The 12,960-nt window shown below is 34.3% G+C and overlaps 1 protein-coding gene across 2 annotated transcripts in view; it reads right to left on the minus strand.

Moving 5' to 3' along the window:
• The window catches only part of LOC123537356 (heterogeneous nuclear ribonucleoprotein L-like), a 34,052-nt gene that overhangs the window by 18,104 nt on the left and 2,988 nt on the right, over positions 1–12,960 (minus strand). For both annotated transcript variants that reach the window (XM_053548002.1, XM_053547991.1), the window contains exons 2-9: positions 11,381–11,541; positions 9,761–9,809; positions 7,530–7,568; positions 6,681–6,754; positions 6,184–6,271; positions 5,407–5,492; positions 4,682–4,778; positions 3,951–4,005 (exon numbers count right to left, since the gene is read on the minus strand). In XM_053548002.1, coding sequence (XP_053403977.1) covers positions 3,951–4,005; positions 4,682–4,778; positions 5,407–5,492; positions 6,184–6,271; positions 6,681–6,754; positions 7,530–7,568; positions 9,761–9,809; positions 11,381–11,541 — 649 coding nt within the window. The remainder of the gene's footprint in view (positions 1–3,950; positions 4,006–4,681; positions 4,779–5,406; positions 5,493–6,183; positions 6,272–6,680; positions 6,755–7,529; positions 7,569–9,760; positions 9,810–11,380; positions 11,542–12,960) is intronic.

Raw genomic sequence — 12,960 nt, forward strand, 5'->3', positions numbered from 1 at the left:
TTTTCACACATATATATCTGAAAAACATGATGTTTTGTAACTGATAATATACATGCATGTATTATATATTCATCTCTGTCTGAACAACATGATGATCATGAAACCGTGAAAATATTTGTCATACATCTTTGTCTGAACAACCTTGTTACTGTAACTATGGATATAGATGTCTGAACAACCTTGTTACTGTAACTATGGATATAGATGTCTGAACAACCTTGTTACTTAACTATGGATATAGATGTCTGAACAACACAATATCATTGCAATTGCTAGTATTAAACATATATTTGTGTGTTTGTTCCTGTCTGAACAACATAATTTAATTGTAACTGTTAATACATTTTGCCAGACCTCTTTGTCGGAACATGATATTACTGTAACTGCTAATACACAAGAATTTTATACTTATCTTTGTCTGAACAACATGATATTTTAACTGTTAGTATACACATATATCATATTCTTGTACTCGTGTTTGTCTGAACAACATAATGATATTGTAACTGCTAAAGTATATGTGCATTATTACATTCACGATTTTGTCTTAACAACATGATCTTCATAACAACATAATGTAATTTTGCTGTCATTGTCTACTGCTGTGTATATATATCAATGAGCTTAAAATCAATGAACAATACAGTACAGTAATGGTTTTCACTGTACAACAGATTATCCTGAAATGGAAGCGAACTGTGCATTGTAAGTAAATGTGATACCATTTACACGTGATACCATTTACCAATGTTTTTCTTAACTTTTTTGCAACTGATCTGTCATAAAATTGTGTGCATTGCAATAAATCTACATAAATGTGAAACAGCCTTGCATTTATATTCTGGTGTGTTAATGTATTGTATTGAAATGATACATCCAAAATCTATTTCAATGCCACTTTCCATGACAAGTGAAAATATATAAAGAATGTTTAAATATGGGTAGAAGATATGTATGTTTCCATGATTTGATGTTGACTTCAATTTCTTTCAGAGGGGAAAAATGCAAGACTGCAAAACAAAGACAACATAAAATGATGAATATTTTTTTACAGAGATATTCAGACATCTATTCACTTTTGACCTTCCAAACAAACAGAACTATGACAGAGTAAGACATGGTTGTAATACATGTATATATACAACTATTATACTGCAAAGAAATTCTGTGCAACTTAAACAACCCAAAAGATGACAATTCATGTTGTTGTTTTGTCAAATTATCTAATGCTGTTGAAAAGACATGACTGACCAGGTAAATGGCACTTCCTCTTGTGACTGCATCCTTTTGAAAGAAGGGACTTTTATCAAAAACGGCATGTGCTTGTGACAGATCCTAACAATGGATTTTAAAGAAATGTTTGTAATATATTCAATAGTGTAATGCTTTGCAGTATAAACATCTTTAAGTAAATAGTTAAAACTGAAAATCAAATGCACCTTAAAAATGTCAACATGTGAATTACAAGTTAACATGACATGACACAACAATAACATGGTATGTGTTAACTATCATACGCTCAACAATGACACAGATGTTGTACAGATGTTTCATGTGTGGTGATCATCACATAAGCTGAGAATATGTAGGATATCAAAACAGCTGCCTTCTGAAGAATGTTACAGGCAACAAAATTTCAAATGTTTTTGTTGGGTTTAGAGGCAGTCTGATACAATGAAGCTCATATGACAATTTTTTCCAGCTTCTTATAGTTGAGAAAGATCGCTAAGCGCCTCTCCTGGCCTTGTTTCAAGCATGGGCAGGCACCAGGGTAGAACCACTGGCTTTCTGTAAGCCAGCTGGATGGCTTTCTTACATGAAGATTTCTAAACCCCAAGTCAGGTCTCAAAGCTGTTTCAGAGATTTTCAAGTGATTTGAAGTCAGCAACATTAACCACTCAACCATGGAGACCTCAAATGTACCGTGAAAGACACAAAAATTGTATTCTCATGATACTGAGTAAAACATGAGAAAGTATATTACTTTGAAGTTTCCCTTTTGATATTTCTTTGCATCAAAAAATAAGTTATATATAAATTTATGTGTCTGTGCTAAATAATACCAGCTCTACCATGCTGCATGTCTACATAAAATGCCTGTTTGGTAACACAATTTCCTGAAAGCTGAGTTTGTATCTGACTTAGTAAGATGCAAAACATGTTAGTATGTGAACAGTGTAAGCTCATATGATAAAAGAACAATGGTAATTGTATGATGGTTGTGACAAGCATGGAGATAATATAGTTCAACTAAACAAGGAAAAGAAATCTTTAGTTGCTGTAGGACTGTGTAAAACATACTACTTGAAAGTATAAGAATGCAAGCAATATAGAAATTTGAATGGGACTTTAAGATAAAATAGTTTAAGATATCAAAGCCAAAACTGGCAAATTCAGTCTTCTACTGTAAAAGAAAGCATCAAAGACAATACCAATTTAAAGAGTCAAAAAGGAAGGTAAATTCACTACACTGCCAAAGAGTCTATGTTTAAAGCATTACACAGAAAGAAATTAAAATACTGCTCTCAAAAAGAGACATTTCAGAACCTGACAAAGATTTCATTTGAAGAGTGATATTTCATGTGCCAAAAAATTACATTTATCAATAAGGTGACATTTAATCACAAGAAAAACAGACATTTAATCTAAATTCGTGAATATTAATCACAAGAATCCTAAAGAACTTTGGTATTAATGTCTTTTATGAAACAATTTTTTTTTTCTGTTGGGTTCAATGTCAAACAGATGTAGTATACATTGTATGGTAACTTTCGAGTTTTTTCATGGTGAAAGAAGACCCCAAGTTTTTCATAATGGTTGCAAACCTGCATAGAACCACCAACATTTCTTACGCCAGTCTGAAGGCTTCCCAACATGAAAGAATTCTACACCCCAAGTAAGGTTTGGAACCTACAGTGTTGAGGGGTAAGTGATTTGATGCCAGCGACCTTAACCACTCAGCCTTGGAAGCCCCCTGGCATGCGTCTGTATTTTACTGACTAAGTGCTGTAACATATCTATGTCAAAATGGAATGAAATCATGCAGTACAATACAAAGAAATAGATAAAAAAAAAACATTTTTCACAAGTCTAGTAGCACCGAGTAGTAGCTCACTCAAGACGGAATATATATATCAATATATTATAACAATATATTATACATGTATTGTGATATGCAATATATTTCACATGACTGTGTGAGTTAAAAAATGTCCTGAAATAAATTGGAAAACAGGCTTTCCTTTCCCTTCGCTTCTTCTTGTAGAATCATAATGCATCAATAACAGGAGAATTGTACTTGACAAATGTACTAAAAATAAAGTGCTGAATCACACACTCTTTTATAAGTTGATTGTTTTTTGTTTTACTTGAACATTTATTGTTTTGTATTTTAAGATATTTTGTGAATTTGTTTTAATTTTACAAAAATGAAGAACAGTACAAGAGATCTTACATAAAAAGAGATGTAAATCTGAAAATATCTTCTGTACTTTAATAATGTTTTGTTTTTGATAGACAATTAGAATGTAATGCTTGGAAAAACAAACGTGTACTTCTAAATGCAGAGAAGAGGGTTTCTGAATACTGTCAATGGACAAAATATGTATATATAATGTATCTGAAGAAGATATATGAAAACTGCAACAAGGAAGTGTAATGTCATAAGGAAAATTTAGAAATCAACAAGATAAAGCAATCATATTAAAGTAAACTACAAAATGTTATAATATATTTGGAATGTATTACATTTTCAAAAACTTGAAGATGTCTAAAGAAAATTGTACCGAACAAACATTTTAAATTAATTATAAAATTGTGCAGACAATATAAAATGGTAAAATATATTCTCTTTTTTTTTATCATAGTACAATAAAATTTTTAATTAAAATTATTTATTAGAATTTTACAGCAATCTGAAAGTGAGTTTTCAGCTAGGACAGGATACTTACGGATGGTGTAGTCCCAGCTCTCATTGTTATTGGCTCTAACATGGAGTTCATCCGTCTGAAATGGTAATATATTCTTAAATAAATTTATCTTTCACTTAAATCAGACATATTCAATCATAATGGTAATGCTACACAAATAAATAGCATGATCATCAGATCTTGGAATATTCACAGATTAGAAACTGGACTTAATGGCACTATCATGTTATCCTGGTCAGATCAACCCTCTGGTTCTGCAACAATAGCAATATACTATCACTGCAAGCATTCCTATCACATTATCTTGGCTAAGCATACATGCAAATTGTGCTACCTTGTGTTATTTAATCTTCTAATTCAGCAATCATAGAAAATCTTGCAATCGCATATTAATTAAGTAGCTTAAACGTCAATCATGCTAACCTGGCTTATTTAATATTCTGATTCAGCAATCATAGCAAATGACATATCACATTAGCTAGCATAACTGTCAATCATGCAAGCTTGGCTTATTTAATCTTCTGAGTCATTTACCTTGTCATATTCAGCAGCAACCAGTACAAATGTCACAGTCACTTACCATGCCATATTCAATCCTTACAGTACAGCAATGTTAGTAAATGTCACAATCGTACTATCGAGTGTAAATGTCACAGTCTTTCATCTTTAATAGCATATTCAATCCTTACAGTACAGCAACCTGAGTAAATGTCACAATCACACTACTAAATGTAAATGTCATGGTCACTCACCTTGGCATATTCAATCCTTAGGGTGCAGCAACCAGAGTAAATGTCACAATCATTTAGCTGTTCTCTAGCATTCTTTGCAGATTCAGCATTCTCAAATCTTTAAAAAAGTCAAGGTCAGTTACTGGTTCCAAGCCTTAATAGAACTATCTATCTAAATCTAAATTTTAACGTTCAAAATATTACTGAAATCGAGGTCATTCGTTCATTTCAGAAAATGACCAAAATTTTTTTACCAAGTAAACACAAGATGCAATATTTTCATGACTTGCATAGCTACAAGTGAAAATGTATGACATGGGGTTCACAAGTGAAAGATACTTTGAACTAATTAAAAAAAAAATACAATAGAAAGAGAATAATTTAATTATTCTCTTTCTATTGTATTTTTTTTTTAATGAAATTCTACCAATTTTATAATTTCTTACTATTCAAACACGTATCTGATATTTCTTACTGAGAAAATGCATGTATTCCAATTATTCACTGACTTGTAATAATATCTCTTTTTCTTTTTTTTCTTCCATCTTTAAAAACAGGAATTGGACACAGCTGCGAAGCTTTGTTTTACTAACATGGCTGGATATCAAGTTAAAAGCAACCATTCATCCATAAGGCAAAAACAACACCTATCCACACAAAAAAAAACCACTCAAGAGAAAGATTTTCTTTACAATCACACTAAAACATGTACACAAGTAAACAAAAGTGTCGGTCATAAAGGATACTGGACCATGGACTGGACAGCCTGTTTCTTGAAGATGACGATTTTCTCAACACGGCCATGTGGGGAGCAGATTGTATGCATTACATCCTGTAACAGTTCATAAAACATGGTTATCTTAAAACTATACACGTATAACAAATTAATTAGCCAATAGGACACATATACTCTAAGTAATTTTAATCAGCACTGAAGCTGCAGTCTGTATTACCAGTAAATTGGGTTGTATGTTGCAGGAGCTTAGGTCTTTGCCTTTTTGAACAATTTAGAATTTGAAATTGCTGAGCTGGGCAATATGAGGTAAGAACCTCTATTTAATACTGATAAAACACCACCTTGGTCTTTCTGAAAAACTTTTTATCTCAAAACTATAAAAAATTTTATGCCACTCAACCTTTCTGAAAAAACTTTTGTGTTTCAAAATTATAAATGCCAGTTGGTTAATTTTAATACTTCTTGTTGTGCCTATTAAATAAATGAGCCGTGCCATCAGAAAACCAACATAGTGGCTTTGCGACCAGCATGGATCCAGACCAGCGGGCGCATCCGCGCAGTCTAGTCAGGATCCATGCTGTTCGTTAACGTATTCTCTAATTGCAATAGGCTTTGAAAGTGAACAGCATGGATCCTGACCAGACTGCGCGGATGCCCAGGCTGGTCTGGATCCATGCTGTTCACAAACGCACTATGTTGGTTTTCTCATGGCGCGGCTCAAATAAAGAAACAAGATAAACCTATATAAAGGAATTGCATGTTCACACATGTATGCCTCTCAACTTACCACAGTTATTGGATATTTAGCATTCAGGACTGTGAACAGAAGGATCTTGTTAGCTGGGGCAAATGGTTGTCCTCCAACCTCCACATCACTGAAATAGACACAAAACATTATTATTTCAATAAATATTGCCAAAAACAAGACATTGCCAAACACAAAAATATCAACCCTATTCACCACACTGATTTACTAAAAATGCTGTAACATAGGGGATGTTTAGTTTCTGGAAGCTACTTAGAGGAATGGATCCTTCATAAATAATTACTGAGATTTGAGATATAAAAGCAAAATATCTGAATATAAAGACTGATATCCTGTTATTATCTTAATTAATATAATGAAACAGTAACTAAAGGAACAAGTAACTTACTTTGACTTCTAAAAAATTCATAAATAAAATTCACACAAGTTAATAATGAATCATACAAAGTACATATATATAAGTTTAGTTTTCATTTCATGCCTTGTGCAAACATGTTAAGTGTCTGACAAATACTGACCTTGGTCTCTGGATTCTCTGACTGGTAGAATAGTTGAAGTATGCTGGTTGCCCTCTAATCAACAGCTGATTGGCCTGAAAATAAAGTGAGAGTGACTGACCAGTACATTTCCTAACCTTGCAGAGTGGTCAATATGTGTTGTTTGCAACAAGTAATGAAGTTACACATGTCAGCAACTAGAACCATCATCAGTTCACTAAGCCAGCTGGAACTTTCCTCAAATGACAGGATTCTAACAACTTTGCAGCACTGCGGGCAAAGTGATTCAAAGTCTGTTACAAAGACCATCAGGCCACGGAGTCCCCAAGTAGTGTGGGGAAATGTTTCAGCCAGTTACCTTGACCACCTGGAAATGGAGGTCTCCAACAGAATGGGAAAAATGAGTCAGTAACTTTGACCACCAGGCCCCAGCAGAGAGGGGAAAATGATTCAATATCAGTAACCTTGACCACAAGGCCACAGACGCCCCAAGAAGAGTGGGGAAAGTGATTAAGCCAGTAACTTTGACCACCAGGCCTCACGTTCACAAAGCATTTTTTGGTCTCAGCTGCGTTCGAGTTTGAAATTTTCAATTTTACTAACTCTTCAAGAACAAATTTCAACTGAGACAGACCATCACTACTGAACAGTCACTTGAAAATAGTTATCAACTTGAACGTTTCTTTTAAACATGCAATTAAGATATATATGACAAATAAAGTTTCAATATTGAACTCGGCCGAATCTGAAAATGTTTAAAGAACATGGGTCTAGGCCATAAGGCCCCAGGTATCATTCTTCCTACCTTGGATTTGTGTCCAATGCATGCAGAGACATTTAATAAACAGTACTGCAAACAAATGTACTTACATTAGCAAAGTTAACACAAGCTGATGACCCCTTCACATCCTGAAAAACACATTAAAATAGAGAATATGACAAATTCATACTTCTTAAATAAATGTATGCTCATGTGCCTTTCTTACATTTCAATAATAAGCATCCCGAGTTGCTAAGTTAAAATAACATTATGGTCAGACCCAATTGTAAAAAGCAAAATTATATTATTTTTCCAATTTTAAAGCTAAAATTCCAAAAAAGGAAAGAAAGAAAAACTATCAATTTTTTAATAATTTTTATTTTGCTGTATTCAGCCAAGACTGTAGCTATGGAAACTTGGCCATGAACTACCAGTAATTAAGTCACAACTGAACTAATTTCTTCTTAGAAGTACCCAGGGTTCTCACCAGGGTTTCAGAAATCCCATGTCCGCAGCCCGGGGGCTACCAGAAAATTCTGTCGGGCTACTAAATTTTTTCAGAGCGTGCCCGCCGGGCTACCTTGAAACTCCGTATCGAGTAGCCAGGAAATCAATAATTAAGTCTTCAAATATAATTTTGAAAGTTGTCTATAATCCCCTTGTTTATCAAGAGATACACGCCAGAGGCTTTAATTATCTTACCACCTACTGTCACAATCAGCAAACAATTAACCGTTTAATCGTACCCGCAGGCAAATGTTACAAAAACATGTGCACGAGTGATTTTAGACTGGTCCAATAACACTGAAGTCGGTGATCGGTTTTGTTTAAAACAATATGCAAACCAGTCTTAAAATTACGTCATTTTAGCGCCACCTGCCAAAGTGTACTTTCGGTTTCGCTGACCTCAATATTTATCGAGCGACCAGAAAGAACAGATATTTGATTTTGAGGCAGTTTAGTGCTTACACTGATTGTTTATGCTTTTCAATTTAAATACTTGCTTAAAAAATCAACCATGATTTAGCAAAATATCAGAAAGTATACATAATTTTGGACAAACATATATTCGGATAAGTGAATACACAGTGCCAAGAAACTGAGAGACGTTATATACGCGGTTCTAGTCCGTTTATTAAACTAACAGATGTATAGAATCAAACAGAATTATTAAGTCAACTTTAAATAATTTTGAGATAAATTACAATTCATACAGCTCTAAGGAATTTGCAAGTTTATAAAAATTGATTTTGTATTGCCATGTTGCAATAACTATCTGGAGTACTCCTGATAATATTTCTCAGTTTAAATACATGTAGTTTTATTTTTTAAAATGAGAAAAAGAAGTAATGATAATTGCTATTTAAGACAACAAAATTTATAACAATGTGCGCATGGCTAAAATTATGAAACCTCTAATGATTTAATCATTCCATCCACTGTAGTGTAGAAGCACATAGTAAATAAACCGAAATGGCCATTGCCAAATAAACTTAAATGTTCGGGCTACCAGATTAAAATTTTGGTAGCCCAATGGGCTACCAATAAATTTGCAGATTTCTGAAACCCTGGTTCTCACTATCAATTTCAAGTTGCAGTCCTGGGACTCCCAAAGCTAATAAGTTCTTGAAATAAAGTTTTGTTCTGTTCTGTTTAATTCTGCCTAGTAATTAGTACGTGAGAAAACAATCGGGAGTTTTTACTTCAAACACTTCGTAATCCGTTGTTTACAATTAGAGGTTGTCACCTATGCAATCACGCAGACAATCACATGTAATAACTGAGTTGATCATACATACGCTGCCTGTCTCGTGGTGTAGTGGAAACGGGCAACGCTGATTGGCTATACGCAGCTATCGGTGACAAGCGAGTAACTCCGCCCATATAAATAACTCTCAAGTCAAATCTTGTGTATTCGTAGGTTTATGTAATCAATTAATTTTCATGGACTTAATGCCTGCGTCCCACTGCAGAAACGTGCGTCCAGGGACTCCCATTTCGGCATTTCCGAGAACCCTGAGTACCATTAATTTAAAAAAAACCAAAAAAACCCACTTTTTTCACACTTCTCAAAATGGATTGTTTTTCAACATTTTTCCCATTTGTAAAGGCCCTAACTGTAAATTGAAATATCAAACTCATATAATCCTGTTTAGAATTACAAAAGACTTGTCAATACTGACAACTTATCACTATCAGGATTAAAGATGTCAAAGTTCCAGAGTGAATCTAACAGTATCTTAAATTTTACTAACTTATGTTTTCAAAATCCTGCCTGTACAGTAACAGTCCTTTCTTTTACCCAAGACATTCATATGAAAGACAATATTATGATACTTACTGTAAATTCAACAAGTGCCTGGTTCCTTCTTGGAATTAGAATGACATAACTGCAACAGAATGACATCTATTTTACACTTAATAACTACTAGACAAAATATTTTCTCCATCCTTTTGTCTAAACTTATTTATATATAATATCTCGTGCATATATATATATATATATATATATATATATAATAATAATAATACAGGGGTTCCATTTGACCTGAGACCCCAGGTCCGGACCCGGGAGATTTTCAAAAGACGTTCAAAGGACCCGGTATGATACTTGCCTGTGCGTCCTTCGGGACCAGGGGCATTTTCCTTTGATAATCCTTTCTCTTATCATACATTTCCTTCAGTAAAACTATTTCCACGATAGACACGTGTATTCCAAAATAAACACTCGCGGTCATGCCCTCCTGCCTTTGATCTGCTAAATCCCGCCCTTTCTCCTGTAGACATGCCTCGCTGATTTTTTTTTTATCAGCAAGTTACGTCACGGCGAGTGCACATAGGTAACAAGAATCAATGAGGGTTGGAATTAATTGATAAAGCGTATTGATCCTGTGTACAGTCAAAAAAGGCGCCAATTATTAAATTATCGTAAGCAGCTGATTACCGAGCATGTGAAAAGTGCCCTGCACGATTTTTTCATGCAAACTTTAAATTAGACCACTGCTTAGTTATCATACCGTAATTTCAACAAGAAGCTTCACAAATTTTGAAAGCAAAAATAAGTTTAGAATGTCCGTTCACGAGTCTAATTACACCCGATGTCATATGCATATTTCCAAAATTCCTTAAAAAAAACTGACTTTCAATGCAGTTTTTAATGATAAGTAGCATCATTATTTGAGGAACTATCTCTGATTTAGCTTAGTTGGCCAAGTAAACGGAGCAAAAACTACTTTCCGATGACATTCCGAAAGTGTACCAGTATCCGGACAGTACATTTTGGATACATTTTTATAGAGTGTTATAGCACTGTTCTGTTATTAAAAATTAAATGAAACATAGAAGAAAAACCTAATCAAAATAACATGAATTTTGATAAATATTAGTTTACAATATATGACCTTTAACTGACATTTTTATTATGCTGTAACATGATCTTGGGTTTATTGTTTTCTTAGGTAAAGATCTACGTATTACTAAATAAAAAATATGGTCAATTATATGGACGTGTTGGGACAGGACTCCTGTATTTTGGAAAAGGACCCTTCAAAATTTGGGCCCAAGGGTCCTGGGACTCTTGGGTTTTCAGGTCTAGTGGAACCCCTGTAATAAAACATTATGTGCAGGTGTCTTGATTTGACTCAGTTCAGATCCTTTAGGCTTTAAATGCATATAGCACAAACCTTAAGAAAGCCAACTAGAAGTCTCAGATTTAAACGTACAGGTGTCAGGGGTAAGAGATCTGAAGTCAGCAACCTTAAAACCACTCTACCACAGTCGGAATACAAGCAACCTTACCACTGTCCGAATACAGAGACTGAGTTGTTGTCAGTATCAAATATTTTAGTCAGAGATTGTTCTTATAAGTGCATGATTGATATCAATGTAGAAAAGCTCACTTGTGAGAATCAGTGTGTTACTTAATGCAACCGCAAACAAAAAATATTTTAAAGTTCATTACGCAACAGATCCAAAGTGCTGAACTGCAGCAACAATATCGTCTTCTATAACCCGATCTGGCAGGCCTCGAACATGTACAACTGGGGACACATCAGGGCTGTGTCTGTCTTGACGATTTCGTTCATCCGTTCTCTGATCTTGCCTTTCATACGATTCCTCATACTGCAAGTATAAAACTTATCATTTAGAATTAAGTGAAAAATCATCAGCAACAGAAGGAGTAAACTGAAGTTATTCATAAGAAAAAAAAAAAATCCATATTTCTTTCTAGTTTCTAGTATCTGTGGTTTAAATTACTCTAGAATTTAATCGAACAGAATATGTTCTAACTTTTCACACGATGTGCTGCAAATCTTCCAAAATCAAATTACTATCAACACACTAAATAGCTGTTCTTTTTATTCTATCTTTTAATTAACAGGTTACTCTTACGGCTCTCACGTAAGATTAGTGAAAATCCTGCAGGTGTCTATTCCTACGGCTCTCCCTTACGGATCATACAAAAATCCTACGGCAGTTTTGCGTTACACATCGCAGGGTTTTTTCTAGCTAATTTGGGAACATAGCCTTTAACCCCAAAATTGGGAATTTTGACGCATAAATGTTCCAAATTGGGAAATATTTAGTCCCACTGGATATAGTAAGTTCATGTTTTAAGCACTTTCTCATACACTTGTTTCACATTGTACAAGCTCTTTAACATACTCCCATTACAAAAGTGTCCATAATTTGGTCACTTTTTGTGCACTTTTGACTTTTTTTTCAGAACGTAGATTGGGAATTTTTGTACTAATTTTGGGAAAAATACAAAAATACTTTTTGGCAATGGGAATATAGCCAATTAACGGCTATAAAAATGGCCAGAAAAAACCCCTGCATCGTACTGAATTAATTTGACTGATAAAATTTCACCCAACTTCTTTACTTTTCCGGTACTGTAAGGAAAATCAGCTTGACATGTTTGCATCAGTTCAGACCTGACATTTTATTTGTAACACAATGACCAAATGTGATTACATGTCATTTCTGAAATTGTTTGAAAATATATCAGTTACTTCAGTACAATATATTGTAATACAAAACTGCCGTACGAATAGAAATCTCCGGGCTTTTCACTGCAAGGCTATTCCTATGGGACCTTAAGAATAGCCACTTTCTTTAAGAGAGGAATGGGGCCCATATTCGGCCCCAAAAACGGCCAAATGAGTGCCCTGAAAAATTGCCAGTTCCTGTCGCCAAAATGAAAAAATATTCTACATTTAAATAAAATAATCGCAAAAGGCAACTGACAGCGTGAGCCCTGGAAATCTGTCTGCCAAATGCTGTTACTGTTGTATTAATCTTTTTTCTTTTTTTTTTTGCCAGTTTGAATCCTCGCAATTTAATTGGTGTTTCTCGGTTATATACGTTTCTGAAGACAATTTAACCAATCGGATGAACGCTGGTATCGCCGCTAATTTTACCTCTTGTCTGACCTGTCCCCAACACACCCTATAACGTGATAGCGCGACACCACCAGATAACATGACACCAGATCGGATAACGCGACACTCTGCGGAGTTTGTTGTCGATTAGAAGTAA

The sequence above is a fragment of the Mercenaria mercenaria genome, chromosome 1 (genome assembly GCF_021730395.1).
Source record: "Mercenaria mercenaria strain notata chromosome 1, MADL_Memer_1, whole genome shotgun sequence".
Classification (NCBI taxonomy): Eukaryota; Metazoa; Mollusca; class Bivalvia; order Venerida; family Veneridae; genus Mercenaria; species Mercenaria mercenaria.